Here is a 24,214-nt window from a genome sequence, read left to right as displayed (position 1 = left end):
AGCTGTCGAGTTGGACGTCAAGGGTGTTACAATCCCTGTTGCTGACCCTCCAATCAACTGTGGTCCACCTTCGCTTGTGGAAACACAGGCTGCGGTGAACCGGTTGAAACGGGGTAAAGCTCGGGGGATCTATGGCCTCCATGCTGAACTTCTCAAGGCTGGTGGAAATGCTGCATTCGTGTCGTTGCATGCAGTTTTTTGCTCTGCCTGGAACACAGGCATCATCCCAATTGATTGGAAGAGGGGCCTTGTTGTCCCTCTCTGGAAAGGGAAGGGTGATCGCCAAGACTGCAACAACTACCGAGGGGTGACGCTGCTCTCAGTGCCGGGCAAGGTCTTTGCTCGGATAATTCTTGATAGGGTTTGCCACCATCTGCTTGAGCACCAGCGTCCAGAGTAGTCAGGCTTTACACCAAAGAGGTTAACGATTGACTGTATCCTTGCTCTTCGGGTCCTCATGGAACGCAGACGAGAGTTTCGGCAGGGGCTGCTTGCAGCCTATGTTGATCTCTGTAAAGCGTTCGATTCAGTGAATCGGGATGTCCTCTGGAGGATTCTTGGTCTTCGTGGGGTGCCACCGAAACTGATCGATCTGATGTCTGAACTCTACTCTGGTACTGAGAGTGCTGTGAAGTGTGGTGGTACCATCTCTGACTTATTTCCAGTTGTTACTGGAGTTCGTCAGGGATGTGTACTTGCCCCCACACTTTTCAGCACTTGTATGGACTGGATTTTTGGGAGGATGTCGGAGAGATCAAGTTGCGGTGCATCGTTTGGCAATGTCAAGATCTCGGACCTTGATTTTGCAGATGATGCAGTCATCTTTGCGGAGACTTTAGACATCCTCTTGGGGGCCCTCGAGGTGCTGAATGAGGAGTCGGAGCCGTTGGGATTACGGATTTCTTGGGTCAAAACTAAGATCCAGGCTTTCGGTGACATCTTGGATGCTGCTGTCCTGTCTGTGTCTGTTTGTGGTGAGGATGTTGAGGTCATGGATAGATTCACTTACCTTGGCAGTGATATTCATGTATCCGCAGGTTGTGAGTCGGAGGTCAATAGACGTCTGGGTCGGGCCTGGGGAGTCATGGATTCACTGGATCATGGGGTGTGGCGCTGCCGGTACCTGTGCGGGAGGACGAAAGTCCGAGTCTTCAGGTCCTTGGTACTTCCAGTCTTGCTCTATGGGTGCGAGACTTGGACTTTGACCAAGGATCTGAGACGGAGACTTAATTCCTTTGGTACCAGGTCTCTTCGAAGAATCCTTGGCTATCGCTGGTCGGATTTTGTGTCCAACGAGCGGTTGCTGAGAGAGACTCGGATGAGATTTGTTACCTGCATAGTCCATGAGCGTCAGCTGCGGCTGTATGGACATGTGGCTCGTTTTCCTGACGCTGATCCCGCTCACCAGATTCTCTCAGCGAGGGAGTCTCATGAGTGGAGGAGGCCAGTGGGCCGACCACGTGCCTCATGGTTGCAGCAGGTTGACCATCATCTCAAGGAGATGGGGATGGGCCTGGCATCTGCCTGGGGGATGGCCAGACGGAGGCCCCTGGAGTACCGGCGGAAAGTGGACGCAGCGACGCGCTGTTCTGGCACATGCTCCCATACCTGACCTGACTGGCAAAGGGCGAGAGTTGGCTGATATGATGGAGAGAAGAAAGGTGGACATACTGTGTGTACAAGAGACCAAGTGGATGGGGAGTAAGGCTCCGAGCATTGGAGGTGGTTTCAAACTGTTCTACCATGGTGTGGATGGGAGGGGAAATGGTGTCGGGGTAATCCTGCAGGAAGATTATGTCAAGAGGGTATTGGAGGTGAGGAGAGTGTCTGACCGAGTGATGAGTGTGAAGTTGGAAATTGAAGAGGTGATGATGAATGTCATCAGTGCATATGCCCCACGTATGGGGTGTGAGATGGAGTATAAAGAAGATTTCTGGAGTGAGTTAGATGAAGTGGTGGAGAGTGTATCCAAGGATGAAAGAGTGGTGATTGGAGCAGATTTCAATGGGCATGTTGGGGAAGGGAATAAAGAGGATGAGGAGGTGATGGGAAGCTACGTCTCAACAAGAGAAATGTGGAAGGGCAAATGGTGGTAGAGTTTGCAAAAAGAATGGAAATGGCAGTGGTAAATACGTATTTAAAGAAGAAGGAGGAACACAGGGTGACATACAAGAGTGGAGGAAAGTGCACACAGGTGGATTACATCTTAAGCAGGAGATGCAACCTGAAAGAGATTAGTGACTGTAAGGTGGTGGCAGGGGAGAGTGTAGCTCGACAGCATCGATTAGTGGTCTGTAGGATGATTTTAGAGGTGAGGTTGAGGAAGAGAGTGAGGGCTGAACCAAGGACCAGATGGTGGAAGCTGAAGGAGGAAGACTGTTGCGTGAAATTTAGGGAGGAGGTGAGACAGGCGTTGGATGGTGGCAAAGATGGGTGGGATGATTGGGCAACGACAGCAGAAGTTGTGAGGGAGATAGCGAGGAAGGTACCTGGTGTGACATCTGGACAGAGGAAGGAAGATAAGGAGACTTGGTGGTGGAATGAGGAACTACAGGAAAGTAAAACGAAGAAGGGGTTGGCGAAAAAGAAGTGGGATAGTCAGAGAGATGAAGAAAGTAGGCAGAAGTACAAGGAGTGGCGGCGAAAGGCAAAAAGAGAGGTGGCAAAGGCCAAGGAAAAGGCATATGACGAGCTGTATGAGAAGTTAGATACAAAAGAAGGGGAAAAGGATTTATACCAATTGGCAAGACAGAGGGACCGAGCTGGGAAGGATGTGCTGCAGGTTAGGGTGATAAAGGACGCAAATGGGAATGTGCTGACGAGCGAGGAGAGTGTGTTGAGAAGGTGGATGGAGTACTTTGAGGAGCTGATGAATGAAGAAAATGAGAGAGAGAGAAGGTTGGAAGAGGTGGAGAGAGTGAATCTGGAAGTGGGGTGGATCAGAAAGGATGAAGTGAGGACTGCTATGAAGAAGATGAAAAGTGGAAAGGCGGTTGGCCCAGATGGTATACCAGTGGAGGCATGGAAGTGCTTAGGAGAGATGGCAGTGGGGTTGTTTACCAGATTGTTTAATAAAGTCTTGGAAAGTGAGAGGATGCCGGAGGAGTGGAGATTAAGTGTACTGGTTCCGATTTTCAAGAATAAGGGTGATGTGCAGAGCTGTGGAAATTTCAGAGGGATAAAGTTGTTAAGCCACACCATGAAGTTGTGGGAGAGTCGTGGAAGCTTGGTTGAGAGGAGAGGTGACGATCTGTGAGCAGCAATATGGGTTTATGCCATGAAAGAGCACCACTGATGCAATGTTTGCTTTGAGAATGTTGATGGAGAAGTATAGGGAAGGCCAGAAGGAGTTACATTGTGTGTTTGTGGATTTAGAGAAAGCTTATGATAGGGTGCCAAGAGAGGAGTTGTGGCATTGTATGAGGAAGTCGGGAGTGGTTGAGAAGTATGTGAGGATCGTGCAGGACATGTATGAGGACAGTGTGACAGCGGTGAGGTGTGCGGTAGGAATGACGGACCGGTTTAAGGTAAAAGTGGGATTGCACCAAGGATCGACTCTGAGCCCTTTCCTGTTTGCAATGGTGATGGACAGGTTGACGGACGAGACCAGACTGGAGTCCCCATGGACTATGATGTTCGCGGATGACATCATGATCTGTAGGGAGAGTAGGGAGCAGGCTGAGGCGAGCCTCGAGCGGTGGAGGTACGCACTGGAGAGAAGGGGAATGATAGTAAGTCGGAGTAAGACGGAGTACATGTGCGTAAATGAGAGGGAGGGTGGTGGTATGGTGCGGTTGCAAGGAGTTGAGGTGGGAAAGTGGATTGGTTTAAATACTTGGGATCAACTGTCCAAAGTAACGGAGAGTGTGGGAGAGAAGTGAAAAAGAGAGTGCAGGCAGGATGGAGTGGGTGGAGAAGAGTTGCAGGAGTGATTTGTGACAGAAGGGTAGCTGCAAGAGTGAAGGGGAAAGTATATAAGACGGTAGTGAGACCAGCTATGTTGTATGGTTTGGAGGCGGTGGCACTAACAAAAAGACAGGAAGCGGAACTGGAGGTGGCAGAGTTAAAGATGCTGCGATTCTCGTTGGGAGTGACGAGGATGGATAGGATAAGAAATGAGTTTATTAGAGGGACAGCGCTGGTCGGACGGTTTGGAGACAAAGTGAGAGAGGCGAGATTAAGATGGTTTGGACATGTGCACAGGAGGGAAGCGGAGTATATCGGGAGAAGGATGTTGAAGATGGAGCCGCCAGGCAGGAGGAGAAGAGGAAGGCCAAAGAAGAGGTTCATGGATACGGTGAGGGCGGACATGCGGGTGGTTGGAGTGTCAATGGAAGATGTGGAGGATAGAGCGAAATGGAGACGGTTGATCTGCGGTGGCGACCCCTAACGGGAGCAAGCCGAAAGAGGAAGAAGGAGATCGACTACCCAACAGACGGAAAACCTGACAATCACAGTAGTCTCGCGACCACCCAACAGACAGACACAGCGACATAACGAATATAGTGGTCACTCTGGCTGGCACGTGTGAACCAATATATTAAATATTCCGAATTAACCTTTAAGCTGCTATCCACATTGATGAATCACCCTGCTTGTGAAATAACAGGACGACAATGCATTCAGGTCCATCCTAACGTCCATCCGAGGGACAGCACACACTCTGTTGTTAAACACTGTGATCTCAACAATTTGTGATCTCGCTTCATGCTCAAAGTGGAAAATATCAAAGGCATTTTATAACGAGTATGCAAATACTGATAGAAGCAAACCATTTGATTTTGTACCAAAGGTAATTAAATCATTTCTTCGTAACAAGAGCGAGTACTTAAATACCTTCCACTTCCAACGTCCTGTGACAACACCATATTCAGCCCTGATTGGAAACACAACACAGATTGGTGGATGAATGTGAAGGGTCCTTCTTATTTGGTGCAGACGAGGTAAATCTTCTTCCACTTAATTCACCGTCAGTTCGTTTCCGATTTATTTTTTCAACGATTTTCGATCACCTGACGTCACATTTGTTTTACGAATTTGTCCTTGGGCATCGACACGATACAGTTCACAATACAGTATACTCTATATGACGTCATATTTGCTGAGCCTTCGAGCATTATAAAGTGATAAATAATTTTCATGTCGTTTATTCAAAGTCCAGTTTCATACCTTTTGCACAGAAGAGCTGCAGTACTATCCCAGAATGGCATGCACACGATATTGGCTATATTTACCTGCCTGACAATAACAGCATCAATAACTCTCCAATCAATCTCAACGGAAGATTTTTCTCCCATTTGCCCCACCTGCCAGCCAACATGGCAGTCAAACAAAAACATCCGGATATCTTAACTACCAGTCACGAATGTATTATGTAGACATTTAAAATTAGATTTCAACATTTTTATCGGCATTTAAATCAGTGTGACAGCATCATCAATCTTTGCATTGCCATGGTGACCACATGACATTTGTTGACTTGCAATTTATGAAATGCAATGTGTGGTTGAAATTAAAAAAAATTTAAATGACATTCTTCACAGATTAAAGCTCCCTCACAACCGCTTGTATACGGTTGGAATCCCGAATGGAGGGTAAATTCTGCTCTGGGTTGGGTTTCCCCTGGGTTGGATTCCTGACCCAGTGTTTGACATGCAGGCAATTAGAGCTCCAAGCTGTCTCTGAGATTAAAATTAAACGTCAATGTATGTTCCATTTTATAACCCAGGAATGCTCTGTTCGTATAATACGTGATGTTTTTTTAAATATGTTACCTCTCAGCCCTATTTAATCTGTTAACCAGCGTCATCACACGAGCACACCAAACATTCTCTTGCTTCCCGTCTCCACTCACACAGCTCAAAACAATCACCCCTCTCAATTGATTGAACATTACAAGGACTGGCATTCTGGGAGGTTTTCCACAATTCTCTTTTAACACATTGAATCTGTTTATGCATTCCATTCATCTGTCATGCACAATAACCACAATGGTCATTTATGTAATTTTTATTGCCCCCCATTTTCCAGCGAAAATGTGAGACAGGCATTTCACATCTAATTATGTTCAATGCACATGGCATATGTCAAATGGAGATAAAAATATCTTTTAATAGTCTCACATGGAGGATTCACATTTAAATCCAAATGCCTTTTACCTTTCATCTTCCAGCAATGACAATACCATTGTATTTCCGGTCATTCAAAAAGTTCTTGTATTCTTTACAAATTTTCTGAGATCTCACCAAAGTTTTTTTTCCTCTGCAACCCCATCACACCAGGTATTGCTCCACGAAACACCGGTGGACACTCCAAGCTCGTGATTAATTACTCGCAATGCCTGCACGGATGTGCACCACTCGGGACTTTCGACGACAATTGCACAGAGTTTTAACAGTCAATTTTTAACCTCCGCCATCGAAGATCGGAGGTTATTGTTTTCACCCCTTTCTGTTTGTTATCTTGCCAAAACGAAGTTTTTGCAAGATATGTTAGTCAGCTTGTATGTTTGTTATAATTTTTTGTTTGTCTGTAATCACGTATCGATCACTCTGCAGAGCACAGTTATCATTGGAAATTTTTGTAACTTCGCATATCAGAGGCCTATAGAGGTCCCTTTCAATGCATACAATTTTCAAGGTCAAGGTCAAAGGTCAAGGTCACTTTGTCGCAAATTATGGGAGTCGACGAAACCCTTATTTTTTGAGTAACCTTAATCGAATAAATAAGTCACTCATGTTTACATTTTGGCAAGATACTGGTCACCCTGGGGGTGACATTGGTATTTTAATTTGTTTGTGAACAGGATTACGGAAAAACTCCTCGACGGATTTCAACTAAACTTGGTGGGGGGGGGGGTTAGGTCTGGTCCAAGGATCATGCCATTAGATTTTGGACTGGTCCAAAATCCAATATGGCCGCAATGGCGGCCAATATGAAATAATATTTTAATTTTTTTTGTTTTTGCATTTCTACATGTTTTAAGTGATTTCCAACCCCCCCCCCAAAAAAAAAATTGTTAGAGAAAAAAAATTTTTGCAACTTTTTTTTCAACAAAATTTGGATTTCTTTTTTGTTGCAATTCTAAATGTTTTAAGTGATTTCCAACCCCTACCCCCACACCCCCCCAAAAAAAAATTAGCAATTTTTTTTTCAACAAAATTTCGATTTTTTTTTTGCATTTCTACATGTTATAAGTGTTTTCCAACAAAAAAACATGCCAAAATTATAATTCCGGCTGATTTTGGAACTTCAGGTGCATATACTCACGTAAATTCAATTTCTGTCTCAAGGAATCTTGTTATGACGAATGAATTGAGTATGTAAAAGTTAAAAGTAAAAGGGAAAGTTGCAAACTATAACTCTGTGAGCACTGTTGATGTCAAATTGAATGAATAGGATATCAGGTTCACTTGAGTGACCTAGCAGTATTGGTGGCGGAGGTTTTGCACTCTACCGAGTGCGCCCCCTCGAGTTATTCTCATAGATTCACATTTACAAGAACCAAGAAGATAAAACCAGCCAACACCACCCTCATATCCACCTTAATATAATAATCTTCTTCTTCTTTCAGCTGCTCCCGTTAGGGGACGCCACAGCGGATCATCCATTATGATCCGCATACCGATTTGGCATAGGTTTTACGCCGGATGCCCTTCCTGACGCAGCCCTGGTTGCCTCTGACGACACAGGGATAAGGATTGGGTTTCGCCATGATTCCAGGCTGCCCTACACCCTCTCATAGCACGGCACAGCGCAGAGCTCCCGTCCTCAAGCGATCCTCCAACCCAAGCTTCTGAGTAGCCGGATTACAGGCGCCTGCCACTACGCCAAGTCCACCTTAATATAATGATAATAGACTTTTAGTACCTTTTGGCAAATGCCATGCTGAAAAATTGTCATGCCATCTTGGTCTCACATGAGCTCAAGATCAGATAAGGTTGAATAATATCTCAAGCTTCAACACTTTATATCTTTGAATCTTATTTTATTTATTTATTTTACATTTCACAAATGTTCTTGCAGGCCAAATGCTGATCATGTTGGTCAACTTGTATTCAAACCCATCTTGAATTCATGTAAATGAATTTCCCACAGGGATTAAAGTCCCTCACCTTATCTGATCTGTAAACCCGTGTCTTCCATCAGCCCACTCTGCAACCACGCTCCTCCAGGTCTTTATGCTCCTGCCTCTGGCTTGCTAAATTTTCGAAGATATTCTCAATTCCTCCTGTACATTTGAGTCATTTATTAAAACAATAAAACATATGCAAACAAAAACAAGCACAACATATCGATATGGAGAATTCAGAGGCGCTTCAATAAGCAACAGTCTTCCTCTGATTCTAAAGTACATCGGAATATTGCATTCTTAAATAGTATTCAGTGAGATGAAGTCTGTTTTTCTTTCCCAGTTGCTGATGCCACCCTGACATGTTCAGGGTTCAATATAGAGATCAATCACAGCTTTGTGGCAGCAGCCATCTGGAGGTCAGCTTAATTTTGAAGGGATAAGGAATATTTATGAACTGAAGGTTGATAGGAATTTTGTGTGATATTCAGAGATCAGATAGGTGAGTTCAACCTCGGCACAGAATAACATCATCCCATCTTGGTGCTTGGATGGATCACATATGGCTCCGTGGTCTGGATTGAGAGGGTCAGGGAAAGCTATATAATCTGAAGTTGACAAAAGAGGAAAAACCACATCTGGATATTTCTTTAAACCAGCATTCCATTGGCGCAAGAATAATACCTCTACCCAGACTTTCAGAAACCAATATAATTCCATTTTTCAAAATGCCATAATTAGCAAACTAAAATCAAACAATAGGAAATGCTCTTATGCTGAATAATGATTAAAGATGACTTAAAAGGTCAATCTGTTTTGGGCACCTTTACTGGGCAGATTGATCATCCTTCAACAAAGAAAGAGATAAGGTTGTTTAAAATGCAAATATATATTATGATAACAAAAACATGTTCAAGCATATAGTATTGAAATAATCAGGCCATATTTGTGTACATTTTTCATTGAAGGGTTACAATACATTTAATTTTCAATCAAGTTTAATTATCAAGCCGGTTTAATTGGCAATATTTTATGATCATTTTTATCACGCTTGAACCCATGATGCAAATTCTGGAGAAATTTGCAGACTACTCTTTGCTGATTATTTTTTGCAATATTGTGTGTTGTCACTGGGAGTCTTCTTCTCTTCCGAGGTATTTGAACAATGCTTCGATTTTCGGTCATGTATTGTCTGTTCTTTTTGCATGGATTTTTGGATGCTCTCCTGCGTGGATCCTCATATGCTTGTTCAAATTGCCATTGTGAGAGAAACCCTTATCACATATGGAGCATTTGTAAGGATGCTCTCCTGTGTGGATCCTCACATGCCGATTCCAAGAGTCTTTCCGGGAGAAACCTTTATCACATATGGAGCATTTGTAAGGACGCTCTCCTGTGTGAATCCTCATGTGTAATTTCAAATAGTCTTTTCGAGAGAAACCTTTATCACATATGGAGCATTTGTGAGGACGCTCTCCTGTGTGGATCCTCATATGCTTATTCAAATTGCAATTGTGAGTGAAACCCTTATCACAAATGAAGCATTTGTAAGGTCGCTCTCCTGTGTGGATACTCATATGCATGTTCAAATTGCCTTGATGAGAGAAACCCTTATCACATATGGAGCATTTGTAAGGATGCTCTACTGTATGGATCCTCATGTGTAATTTCAAATAGCCTTTTCGAGAGAAACCTTTATCACATATGGAGCATTTGTAAGGACGCTCTCCTGTGTGGATCCTCATATGCTTATTCAAATTGCAATTCTGAGAGAAACCCTTATGACATATGGAGCATTTGTAAGGTCGCTCTCCTGTGTGGATACTCATGTGTATTTTCAAATTGCCTTTTCGAGAGAAACCTTTATCACATATGGAGCATTTGGAAGGACGCTCTCCTGTGTGGATCCTCATATGCTTATTCAAATTGCAATTGTGAGAGAAAGCCTTATCACATATGGAGCATTTGTAAGGTCGCTCTCCTGTGTGGGTCCTCATATGTATTATCAAAATGCTTTTTTGAGAGAAACCTTCATCACAAATCGAACATTTGTAAGGACACTCTCCTGCGTGGATCCTCATATGCTTATTCAAACTGCCATTGTGAGAGAAACCCTGATCACATGTGGAGCATTTGTAAGGACACTCTCCTGCGTGGATCCTCATATGCTTATTCAAACTGCCATTGTGAGAGAAACCCTTATCACATATGGAGCATTTGTGAGGTCGCTCTCCTGTGTGGATTCTCGTGTGCATGTTCAAAATGCCTTTTCGAGAGAAACCCTTATCACAAATGGAGCATTTGTGAGGTCGCTCTCGTGTGTGGATTCTCATATGCATGTTCAAATTGCCTTTTCGAGAGAAACCCTTATCACATGTGGAGCATTTGTAAGGTCGCTCTCCTGTGTGGATTCTCATATGCATGTTCAAAATGCCTTTTCGAGAGAAACCCTTATCACATATGGAGCATTTGTGAGGACGCTCTACTGTATGGATTCTCATATGCATGTTCAAATTGCCTTTTCGAGAAAAACCTTTATCACATATGGAGCATTTGTAAGGTCGCTCTCCTGTGTGGATGCTCAGATGCATGTTCAAATTGCCTTTTCGAGAGAAACCCTTATCACAAATGGAGCATTTGTAAGGTCGATCTCCTGTATGGATCCTCATATGCTTATTCAAACTGCCATTGTGAGAGAAACCCTTATCACATATGGAGCATTTGTAAGGTCGCTCTACTGTGTGGATCCTCCTGTGTGTTTTAAAATTGTCTTTTCGAGAGAAACCTTTATCACAAATGGAGCATTTGAAAGGATGCTCTCCTGTGTGGATCCTCATATGTATTTTCAAATTGCTTTTTTGAGAGAAACCTTTATAACATATGGAGCATTTGTAAGGTCGCTCTCCTGTGTGGATCCTCATGTGCTGATCGAAACCGCCTTTTCGAGAGAAACCCTTATCACAAACAGAGCATTTGTGTGGGCATTCTCCTCTGTGGGTCCTCATGTGTATTTTGATGTTTCTTGGTGAAGTAAAATCTTCATTGCATACATTACACATTTGCCTTTCGATCACCTTTTTGGGTTTGTTTAATTTAATATTTATCTTTGTGCTGTTTTCACCAGATGTATACTTGTAGTTTGAAGGTCGTGAGTCTTGTTCTTGGGATTGTTTCTTCAAAATAGACATCTTCTTCACAATCAAGCTGCTCCTGGACCTTATCTGTCCAACTGGACTCCTTGATTGTTCTGCAAAAACAAAGAGCAAGAAGTTATGTTACCTTTTTTCTGTCAAACTCGAAATGCAAAAAATTTCACAATTTTGAAAATTTTATAAATCCTCAATTAAAAAGATTGAATGTTCCTTTTGGAGGTTTCTGCTCACCTGTTACAGAACAGACAGTACTGTCATATGTGAAACAAAGAACTGAATCTTCCTTTACAGAAGCATATCTTAAAGTTTCTGAGACAGATGAACAGTTGTGTCGTCTGGTTGCACATTTACAGGATATACTGTTGTGAGGCTGGGGTTTCGGCGGCGAGCACGACCGCTAGATGGAGCAGTGGAGTAGGATCCACCGAACACCCTGAATTTATAGGTCGTCACCCCGGATAACTCCGGAGCTGACGGGTCCCTCATCGGACCGAAGATCGCCAATGTGTCGATGGCGTGGGATAGGGTCGATTGCCAATTTCAATTTACCTAAATACCCACGTCGTCCAAACTACTGGGGAAATTCACCCTCGGCAGGACTCGAGCAGAACGAGCCATTAGCGTGCTCGAATCGTGCGTAACCCGAGCGGATGGGTACCGAGGTCCGTCGGTACAAATGCACAATTTGAGACTTCCCAATTTCCCAACAAGCACAGTGCTAAGCCAATGAAAGAAATACAGAAACGAGCTGAAACATTTAACAGGGAATTTATTTATAATGGGGGGGGGGGAGAAGGGAACACACAAATAGAAGAGTTATCACGACTGAGCAAGGAAAATAATGTGCACAAAAAAGCACTTTACAGTTTCTACTTAACAGACGGGCCCACACAAACACGCACGCACGCACGCACGCACGCACGCACGCACGCACGCACGCACACACACACACACACACACACACACACACACACACACACACACACACACACACACACACACACACACGCACGCACAAAAGAAATGGGCCTGCCGGCCTTTATTGATGCCACCAGCTCAGAGGGAAGGTGAGCCGAAGGGGAGAACCTGTCTCGCACCTCCCTGCCTCGTTTGGTTTTCGATGATCCGGTTCAGCAGGACTCGAACCCGCAACACAATGTGATGATGGATGCCAGCCGGCACGAAGGTGGATCAGACAGAACGCTGGCAGGCCAGACGAGAGGACCAGGCGACGCGACCTTAACTGGACCTCCGCTGGAGCTCAACACTACCAAACTCCACTCGATTCCAACTAAACTCCAGGCGGATCGTAACTTCACTCGAGCACAGTCGGGTCTCAACACTCTCGCCCAACAATTGCGCTGGACCGATCGCAACCTCACTCGCGCACCGTCGCGTCTCAGCACTCTCTCGCTCAGTCCGATCGCGCCAAAAACAATATCCCCTTTATGTCCGGGGAGGGGGGGGATGCCTCCTCGCGACCCGCTCTCCCTCACTGGATGGTGTTGGTACGCAAAATTGCTCGTCACCTCTGTCACTGGCCAAAACGGGCGCAAAGTCTGTTGATTGGTCCGGGGGCGTGGTGACATCACGTGGACAGCCCCTCACACAGTGGAGGAGGACGGCAACCTCGCACGCATCACCCCAATTGGGCAAGAACCGCCACAAGGTTCCGCCTTGAACTCCGCCCACCGCGGGCACGTTGACGTCGGTTTGAGGAAGCGAGGCGAAGCCGTGTTGTTGTTATCGTTGTTGTTGAAGATGTCAGAAAAAAAGATTTAAAGCCTGACTATGAGATACCTTTGCAGTGCACGAACACTTAATTCCCATTAGACGAGGGACGGGACCCAAAATAGAAACATGTACTTCCCGATATAACCGATCTATAGGACCTGGCTGTTGTGTGCGATGGGTTCCAGATTCGTAACAATACATCATTGAAAACAATGAAGGACATGAAGTTGAAAACACTACAAATATAAATCCGGTCAACAGGTAGTATGGAATAGACGTCACTTCTGCTGTTAGAACGAGGCTCCATAATGTTGCCGATGTTACAGGATAGGAATCAAGGTGTTTCTGAGATATATATATATATATATATATATATATATATATATATATATATATATATATATATATATATATATATATATATATATATATATATATATATATATAGAGCTGTTGAACAGCTCCCAAGATGAGAGCAGCCATTTGTAGTAGGATTACCTTTTCTTAAATTGAATGTAGCATTTAATTGAGGAAGCCAAAGCATTTAAAAAGCTCTCAGTAAGCTACAGTTTTTGATTGTTGGTAATCAAAGCCTGCCTGTCTGTCTGTCTGTCTGTCTGTCTGTCTGTCTGTCTGTCTGTCTGTCTCTCTCTCTCTCTCTGTCTGTCATGCAGCGAAACATCTGGCTTTCTTGCTGACCTTGTAACAACATTCTTTGAGCCTTTAGCTCGGAGAAGCCCGATCATAAATCAGCACTGTTTTGGTATAGGTCAAAATGGTACATCTTGCAATGGAATGAGAAGATAATATATATTGTGATAAAGATCTGCCTGACCAATAACAGATCTTCTTGCTCGGGAAAAGATCAATGCTTTGCCAGGCCGGGGGGGGGGGGGGGAACCAGTGCTGAGATGTTGTTGTCTTCAAAGAAAAACGATATCTAAGAAACGAAATATAAACCTGATGAAAGTTGGGGAAATCATGAAAACAGATGAGCAGGAAAAAGTATATAAAGTAAACAAAACTGCTTGCGAGCCAGAGTTTGACTGAGCTGGTATGCTGTAGGTATTCTGTGCTTTTCTACTCTCGTGTACACTTTTGGTGTGTATTAAAGTTCTCCACGACGATTGGTGTAGTCATTGCTTGATTTCAGTCAGCTGTGAAACCCTGATCTCGACATTTTGGCGGAGTTGGCAAGGGGTAAAAACAGAGCAAAAGAGGGGAACTTCTTGCTTGGTGAGACAAAAAGAGGACAGAAGCCGGCCGGCTTGAAGATAAGGTAAGAACTGCCTCTTTTTCTCGCACCGGGACATACAGGTTCGCTGCTCTTTGTGATCTGTACTTATCTTAAAAGAACGGGAAAAGAGGGAGCTTTATGCACATCAAAAAGAGGGGTACCCCAGGGGTTTAAGTGTCCGAAGGAGGGATTGAAGGTGACGCTAGCAGGCTCATCTAAGAAATCCCTGGAGGACAGTGTCTAAAGGGGAGATTGCAAGGTACAAACCCTGGGAGGGTAACCTGAGAAATCTCCAAGAGACAAGGTATTTCTGTGGGAGATTGAGGACGTGGAAGGTGTGCAAGGGAGTGTGAGGGTTCGTGGAAAGGTGTGAAAGACACTCAACCCAATCCGAGACCACCCCGGGCAAAAATACTGACCAGTCCAAGAATACTCCAGAAATTATCAAAGAAAATGGGAAATAAAACATCAAAACTAAGATTGAATGCCCCACCCACGAATACCGTGGCAGAAATGATGTATGGGAAATATGGAGTTAAGTCATGTACCCAATTGGCATTATGGCATAAATGGACAAAGGAAGACCAATGCCCATTCCCGAGATGGGGCTCTTTAAAAGCAGAAATTATAAATAACTTGTCATGTCGATTAGAACAATGGACAAGTGATAAGTTGAAACCAGAGCCAGATCTTGAAGCGTGGAAATTGTGGGAAGAGGAGGCCTTACAAATAAGTGAAGAAGCTAGAAATTTGGTGAAACAGAAACTATTAAAATTAGAAACACAGGTAAAAGAAATGCAACAACCAGTGATTGGAATTGCTTCTGCCTCGGTAAAAAGCCTCTGTGATTGAAGTACAAGGACGGGAAGCTCAGGTAAATAATGGAGGTGATTCATCTGCATATGTTAATAACACACCAAGATTGTATCCGAACTTTGAGAGTATGGGGCTGATGGCCACAGCCTCTGCTTTTCCGGTTCAGGAAATAACACCGGCGGGACCAGGGGTGCAGGCTCAGTCAGTGTACCGACCATTTAAAGAGATCGAATTAAGATCAATGAAGTCGAGAGTATTAGATCTGAGGGGAAATGAAGGAGCAGTAAGGGACTTAATAACGCAGTGGGTTGCAGCACATCGATGCACCGACAGTGACATTGGGGTGCTATGTCAAGCAGTGTTGTCTCCATATGTATGGAAGAGAGCTCGAGAAGGTGCTGAATGGACAGCGGACGAACCAGCAGTTTGCACCGAAGCAGATCGGCAAGATAAGCGAGGGCGCCTGCATGAGGAGATTGAGAAGGCTTTGCGACCAGCAGCATTAGATTGGGATAAAATCGATGAAACAAAGCAACATCAAGGGGAACGGGCATTCGAGTTTATGGACAGATTAATGGAGACACTCTTACAATATGGGGGTTTTCAGGTTGAAGCAGACATACCGGAGCGAACGGTCACTAACTTCGTAATGGAAGGGCTCAGCCCTCAAATTAAAAAAAACAATTGAAGTATGTACTGTTAGGTTGGCAGGGCAAGAAAGCAAGTCAGATTTGTATAGCAGCTGATCAATGTACGGACCGAGCAGAAGAACGGGAGAACGCAAAGGCAAAAATGAAAGACGAAGTGTTGCAGATGGTGTTGCTTGACAAAGTAACAGACCAAAGAAAGAATAAGGATTGGAGAAAGTGGGGACTGGAGGAAGATGATACAGATTCGGAAGAAGAAGAAGCGTCCAGGAGATGGGGATGGCGAATGAGAGGTCCGCAAAGACCCCCACCAGCAGCACAGGATGGGCAGCCCAAGAAATGGAGTGGAAAAAACAAAGGTTGGATGCGAACGCCACCACAGACCCGCTCGAGGACTGCAGCAACACAAGAGCAGGAACAACCAAGTCAATCACAGGGATGTTTCCAGTGCGGGCAATTGGGACATTGAAAAAGACATTGCCCCCAAAGAGGACGATCGGAGATCCAACAGGAGGGAGGATCGAGACAACCGCAAAATCGTAAGTCATATTGACAGACTGCGGGTGGATCCGTGTTACAAGGGGCAATGTTGACATAAACACCAAAAGAGGAGCCGACCTACTCTTTAGATGTTTCAGGTAAGACACTATCTTTTCTAGTTGACACGGGAGCCACCTACTCCACTATCGCAGCTAAACAGCTGCCACATGTTGAAAAATCCAATGCGGAAGTCCAAGTAGTAGGGTTGGGTGGTAGCATACAAACATTAAAGACAACAACGCAATTACCAGTAAGATGTGGACCTTTACAGGAAAAACATGCATTTCTTCTCACAACCACCACACTGGTGAATTTGTTAGGTAGAGATTTGTTGTGTAAGTTGGGATGTAAAATAGCATGTACAAACAAAGGGTTTTTTTGTGGATATTCCCCAGGATAAAGCACAGTCAGCAATGATGCTATTAATGACACCGCACCCAGTTGCCTATTGGTGGAGGCTGCAAAGACAGCTGATTAATGAGGCTTTGATATGTTTAAAGGAAGTCTTAGCCAAAAGTGAGGAAATGCAAATGTGGCTAGACAATGCACAAGTAATGACACACATCTCCGACGACCATCCACATTGTACAATCTATTATGATGCGAATGGAGATGCTGTTGAATTTGCGGAGAAAATTGCTCTGTATTTGGGAACATACAATGATCTTTTGATTTCCCGTTTGATGATTGGTAAGGAAGGTGTTGCAATGGAGGTAAAGCTCACAGAACAGCAAAGGCATTTGACAAAGTATCCGCCGGGAGTAACTTCGCATGTGACAATAACCACAGCAAAAGATTATCACCCGAAGGATTTGGGCTTTATGGTTTATCGCCTACAGGGGGCAGTCGTGACCCGCACAACAACGAGGCTGCATTGGCAGGTGCACAAGCAAGCGAACGATGAAGGGTGGATTTGTGATTTTGAGGAACAGGTGTTATTGGGGACAATTGAAGAGGTTGATTTACCACCTAAACATGAGAGGGTGACGGAAACGGTAAATGAAGGAGGAAACGCAGAAGGTTTGACAGAAAAAGAGTTCCACAAGAATTGTGGACCCGACATGACAATGATGTGGGCCGTATCATTGGGGCAACGCCCCTCGTGGTTAAACTCAAACCGGGAATGCCTTGGCCGAATGTGCGCCAATACCCCCTGCGAAAAGAGGCGGAGGCCGGGATAGCACCAGTAATTGAATCTTTGAAGGAGCAAGGGATAATTGTAGAAACTTCAAGCCCATGTAACACACCTAGACTTCCAGTGAAAAAGCCACAGAAAAATAAGTGGAGATTTGTTCAGGATTTACGGGAAGTAAATGAGGTGATTCAAAGTATCCACCCCGTGGTACCGAGTGCAGAGGGGTTGATGACGTCTATACCTGCAAGTTCTACTCATTTTACTGTAATCGATTTATGTTCTGCGTTTTTTTCCGTACCCATTGATAAAAAATCCCAGTTTTTGTTTGCCTTCACGTATAAAGGCCGTCAATACACATAGACTGTCTTGCCTCAGGGGTTCGCGGATAGTCCGACATTATTTTCGCGTACCTTACATAAGGACTGAGAAGATGTTGTCTTCAAGGGTAAATCAGTGCTGCTACAATATGTGGACGATTTTCTCATTTGCTCACCAAACAAAGCAGCGTGTGAAACAGATACGCTGCAGCTGCTCCAGGCATTGGCAAGAAAAGGCCACAAGGTGAATAAAGAGAAGTTGCAATTAGTGAAGGAAAGGGTTAAGTATTTGGGACACCACATTTCACACGGAAAGAGGGAATTGGATAAGGGGAGGATAACTTCAATTGCGGAAGTGCCTTGCCCTCGCACAAAGAAAGATATGATGCGATTCCTGGGTATGGCAACCTACTGCAGACAGTGGATTGTTGATTATGCAATTCTGACGAAGGAACTGTATGTTGTAGTGGGCAAAAACCAGCCCAATGTCATTGAGTGGACTGAGAAGATGGGGGAATATTTTACCAAATTAAAAGCGGCCCTCTCGATGGCTCCAGCGTTGGGGCTGCCAGATTATGAGAAACCATTCTTCCTTTACTCTCACGAAACTAGAGGGTTTGCGCAGGCTGTGCTGACACAATCTCACGGCGATCGCCAGCGACCAATTGCATATTTTAGCCGAAGGCTGGACCCGGTCGAACGTGGTTTGCCTCTGCTTGCAAGCAGTGGCCGCAGCAAGCTACGCAGTAAAGCGCACGGCAGAGATCGTAATGGGTCACCCCCTCACGCTAAGGGTACCTCACTGTGTCGCGGCTTTATTAACCCAAAAGCAAACACAACATTTAACCAACACGCGCCTGATGCAGTATGAGACGACTCTCCTACACCAGCTGAATTTGCAGATTGAGAGATGTAATGTTCTTAATCCTACTTCCTTGTTGCCAACGAAAGACGACGGCGATGCTCACGACTGCACAGAGGCAATACAAGAAGTATCCACCGTGCGCCCGGATCTAAAGGATCAACCCTTGGAACACCCAGACCTCACCTTGTTCATTGATGGTTCGGCCTATCGAGGCCGAGACGGCTCGGGGCACGCAGGATACGCCGTGTGCACCCATAGTGAAGTTATTGAAGCGAGACGCCTGCCTGGACATTTTTCTGCCCAGCAGGCGGAGCTGTGTGCCCTGATAAGGGCATGTGAATTATCTGCCAACATCGCGGTAAATATATACACTGATTCTAATTATGCTTTTGGTGTAGTTCATGACAAAGGGGCGATATGGAAAATGCGAGGATTTCTCACCTCGGCAGGACCACCCATAAAAAATGGTGATTTAGTTTCTGAGCTGTTACAGAATATCTCAGCGCCAGAGGACGTTGCGGTAATTAAATGCCACGCACATCAGAAACTCACGACGGATATAGACAAAGGAAATGACAAGGCGGATAAAACTGCAAAAGAGGCGGCTTGTCTACCTATTCCTTTGATAATGCCAGCACGACTACCGAAGGAACAAGTTAAGCTGCATCAGTATAGCTTGTCAGATATTATTGCAATTCAAGCTGCAGCATCGCTGGATGATCGTGACAAATGGAAAGCTGCAGGAGGGACAATGGATGCAGATGGACTATGGTCTAATAGGGGAAAGGTCATAGCACCTACTGAAATCCTACTGTGGCTTGCACGCATGGCCCATTTAAATGGGCATGTGTGCAAGAGGGGGACGGTGAGACAGGTGCAAGAATCCTGGTATGCACCAGGAATTGGGGGAGTAGCATAAGGGGTTTGTAAGAGCTGTCAGATATGTCAACAGCACAACCAGCAGAAAGAGGGAAAAACAAGAGTGCTGGGAGATCACCCAGCCCCTTGGGGACCGTTCACGTACCTACAAATAGATTTTATAAAAATGCCTCCATCAGGCAGTTTCAGCAATGTTTTGGTAGTGGTAGACATTTTTACTAAGTGGGTAGAGGCGTACCCATGTGCAAAGGCTGATGCCGCTACTGTGGTAAAGCACCTGTTAAAAAGTTTTTTCTGCCGATTTGGCATTCCTTATAAAGTGTCTCACGATCAAGGAGGACATTTTACGGGGGAAATAACACGGGCAGCGTGTAAAGCACTGGGAAGTAAACAAACATTTCATTGTGTTTATCACCCAGTCAGCAGGTGCTGTGGAACGGCAAAACGGAATACTGAAGAAAAAAATTGGCTAAAATAACAATGGAGACGGGGTTAAAATGGCCAGAGGCATTACCCTTAAAACTAATGAGCATGCGATCGACATTAAACCGGAAAACAGGGTTATCCCCCCATGAAATACTAATGGGAAGGCCAATGCGGCTGCCTGTGACCGCCCCCACAAACATGAATAAGTTGGATATTACAATGATGGACGAGAACTTGCTGACATTTTGTAAACAGCTTTGCAGGATCGCAAGGGCGATACACACAAGGGTAAAAGAGGCCCTACCCGAACCAGTGGAAAAGCCGTACCACACCTTCCAGCCGGGAGACTACATGCTGATAAAACACTTCACGAGGAAAACAGCCTTGGAACCTCGGTGGAAAGGACCATTTCAGGTACTGCTGACTACTCCGACTGCAGTAAAGTGCGAGGATAAGACGGCTTGGATACATGCTACACATTGTAAACTGGCAATACCAGCAGAGACAGGGACAACATGAACAACACCTATCTTACCATGACTGTAATTTTTTGTGCACTTGGATGCACGTGGGCATTTTACAATACGAGCTGCATGCGTGATAATGAAGGAAAAACTGATGATGGGAGAACTATGGGTAAAAGGAAGAGACGAGAATTAATCCTACATAAAGAATTGACTGATCATCCACTGAACACTTACCTGTCATTATCTCTACAGTACGCTAGGACAATGAACAAAAGGGAATGTTGGATGTGTTCACACCTTCCACACTCCTCAAAACACGGATTACCCTTGTTTTCAGTTCCACTCCAGGGGGAGGACATGTGTGGGTCCATAGTCCGTAGACAAGATAGACCAGTTTTAACTAAAGTAGAGAAGGCATCAGTGGAAGGTAGAATAGTAGAAATAAAAAGTAATTGGGAGAAGGGGGGTTATAATTGCACGAACTATGAGTATTGGTATTACCCTAAGTACAGAACTATTAAGCAAAAGGCTGTGGGACAGGGCCCGGCAAGAGCAATAAAAGTAACGAATTATGATGGATTGAAGAAGGGGGAGGGATTAGAAAAGTACCCCCCACATTTTCAGCTCATGCACAAACAAATTGGATTGATTTGTCGAGTTAGAGGACGGGGGGGGGGGACCCCAATTAGGAGAATCAACATGCCAGAACTATGCTAGACATGGTGATGAGATGGTGACCATAAAAGGGCGAATTAATGGAACAACCATACCTGTAAAAATCGAAGTAAATAACCTCCTTGAACCTCAGGCACCCCTGAATGGTACATATTTTGTGTGCGGGTAAAAGGCATACTCATGGCTACCAGTGGGATGGAGGGGATCATGTTTTTTGGGATTTATACTACCCAGGATTCGGATCACTGACCAATCACCCTTTATACCACAGGTCAGATCGAAAAGAGCCATTTCAGAAGTTGAGAGGTTTTTCATGATTGCATTCCCCTTTTACGGAGCGGGCAAAAGTGCAAGGGAAATTATCAATTTGGCAGCATCTTTGGAAAAGCTTGCTAATACCACCAGCGAAGGATTTCACAAAACGAGTGCCGAGCTGGTAGCTATACGAACAACCGTTATGCAAAACCGCATCGCTCTGGATATGCTTTTAGCAGAAAAAGGAGGGACGTCTGCGGTTATAGGTGTGGAATGCTGCACATGCATTCCAGATAATTCAGAAGAAATTGATAATTTGGGTGAAAAAATTAAAGCTGAAGGTGCAAAATATCATGATTTTAACAAGGGATGGTTGATGGGATCTTGGTTGAAGGAAATATTGGGGAGTTGGGGAGCCTGGATAATCAATCTGTTGTTTATGGGGCTCATGATCTTCATAGCAGTGATTGTTGTCATCACTTGTATTAAAATCTAATCAGGGAGTGCGTGAGACGATGTTCTTCCGCAGCAAAGAAAACAACAAAAACGGAGACGGTCTTGGGGAAGCCTGCTGTGATTGCTGTGGTCAAACCGCTGCCAACACCTCCGCCGTCTCTACCCTCCCCGATAATTCACTCTGCTTTTTCTCCCCAACCCATAGACCCTGAAATGTACTGTGAACTTAATGGGACTGTTGACCCACTGCTTAAACTCACATTGGATGAGTGTCTCGAATTGCTTACACCGATGACGGAGATGGAAAGAAATGTTATCTAAACATTGCCTTGTTGGAAAATATTGGGATTTTTCTTTAAATTTTTTCTTTCACTCTGGCTTGCAGTTTATAAAAATTATATTCTTTTTGTTTGTTCACAAAGAACACGATAAATAGCAAAAAACATATTCTTACTTGTTGTTTTAAAAAAATTATGTTCTTGTTTGCTGATTCTTACTTGCTGTTTTTAAAAATTATATTCTTGTTTGCTGTTCATAAAGAACCATAGTTAGTTGAAAATATATGTATCTTTTGTGTGTGAAATAATTTTTGTGTGAGTTGTTTTTGAAAGGTAATTTTTGCTTCCTCATGACCTATATTCAAGTTATAATTGTTGAAATGTATCCACTATTCTACAGAGGGGTGGGGTATTGGTGGGCCGGTCGGGATGGTGGAGGGGGGGGCTTTTCGATGAGGCTAGAAAGTGCGGGCGGAGTTTTCGTGACGTTATGGCCCACTTGGAGCTACTCATAAAAGTGTGCCACCTATGGAAGAGACTCCCGTCTACCACCTTGCCGATCCATCAATATTCCATCTCTAAAAATTATGATGATTGTGGTGTTCCTTTTCCACTATGTTTCTAAGTAACAGAGGGGCAAATGTGGAGCTGTTGAACAGCTCCCAAGATGAGAGCAGCCATTTGTAGTAGGATTACCTTTTCTTAAATTGAATGTAGCATTTAATTGAGGAAGCCAAAGCATTTAAAAAGCTCTCAGTAAGCTACAGTTTTTGATTGTTGGTAATCAAAGCCTGCCTGCCTGTGTCTGTCTGTCTGTCTGTCTGTCTGTCTGTCTCTCTCTGTCACGCAGCGAAACATCTGGCTTTCTTGCTGACCTTGTAACAACATTCTTTGAGCCTTTAGCTCGGAGAAGCCCGATCATAAATCAGCACTGTTTTGGTATAGGTAAAAATGGTACATCTTGCAATAGAATGAGAAGATAATATATATTGTGATAAAGACCTGCCTGACCAATAACAGATCTTCTTGCTTGTGAAAAGATCAATGCTTTGCCAGGCCGGGGGGGAACCAGTGCTGGGATGTTGTTGTCTTCAAAGAAAACGATATCGAAGAAAGGAAATATAAATCTGATGAAAGTTGGGGAAATCATAAAAAACAGATGAGCAGGAAAAAGTATATAAAGTAAACAAAACTGCTTGCGAGCCAGAGTTTGACTGAGCTGGTATACTGTAGGTATTCTGTGCTTTTCTACTCTCGTGTACACCTTTGGTGCGTATTAAAGCTCTTCTCTAGGACGATTGGTGTAGTCATTGCTTGATTTCAGTCAGCTGTGAAACCCTGATCTCGACATATATATATATATATATATATATATATATATATATATATATATATATATATATATATATATATATATATATATATATATATATATATATATATATATATATATATATATATATATATATATCTATATATACATATATACACACATACACACATATAAGCCTGGTGTTGGCGCAGTGGTTAGGGCAGCGGCTTGGGATCCAAAAGGTCCTGAGTTCAAGCCCCGTTCGGCCACTGAATTAATACACCAGGGGGTTGACTCAGCCTGTCATCCTTCCGAGGTAGGTGAAGTGAGTACCAGTGTACTGGGCCGGTGTATACCCTGGTTAAAATAGGTGTACCATATCCCTGTGTCGTAAGAGGTGACCAGGGTTGCGTCAGGAAGGGCATCCGGCGTAAAACATGTGCCAAATCACTATGCGGATCATACGGATGATCCGCTGTGGCGACCCCTTACGGGAGCAGCCGAAGGAAGAAGAAGATATATATATATATATATATATATATATATATATATATATATATATATATGTATGTAATATATATATGTATGTAATATATATATATGTATATATATATATGTATGTTATATATATATATATATATATATATATATATATATATATATGTATATATATATATATATATGTATGTAATATATATATATATATGTATGTAAATATATATATATATTTATATTTATATTTATATATATATATATATATATATACACACACACATACACATCAAGCCTGGTGTTGGCGCAGTGGTTAGGGCAGTGGCTTGCGACCCAAAAGGTCCTGAGTTCAAGCCCCGTCGGGACACTGAATTAATATGTGTATATATATATATATATATATATATATATACACACCAAGTCGAAAACACCAGGGGGTTGACTCAGCCTGCCATCCTTC

General features: G+C 43.8%; 1 protein-coding gene across 1 annotated transcript in view; it reads right to left on the bottom strand.

Annotated features, from left to right (window-relative positions):
• Nucleotides 1–7,966: 7,966 nt before the first annotated feature.
• LOC147021205 (uncharacterized) overlaps nt 7,967–24,214 on the bottom strand; it is a 34,045-nt gene continuing 17,797 nt past the window's right edge. Inside the window, 2 exon segments of the mRNA XM_085893637.1 lie at nt 7,967–9,371; nt 9,373–11,318. Of these exon segments, the coding sequence (XP_085749763.1) occupies nt 9,321–9,371; nt 9,373–11,318 (1,997 nt within the window). The 3' untranslated portion in view covers nt 7,967–9,320.

This window comes from Eptatretus burgeri, chromosome 8 (genome assembly GCF_056783735.1).
Source record: "Eptatretus burgeri isolate ZD-2024b chromosome 8, Ebu_testis_v1, whole genome shotgun sequence".
Lineage (NCBI taxonomy): Eukaryota > Metazoa > Chordata > Myxini > Myxiniformes > Myxinidae > Eptatretus > Eptatretus burgeri.
The sequence above is the reverse complement of the archived record's forward strand: the minus strand, read 5'-3'. Positions and strand labels throughout refer to the sequence as shown.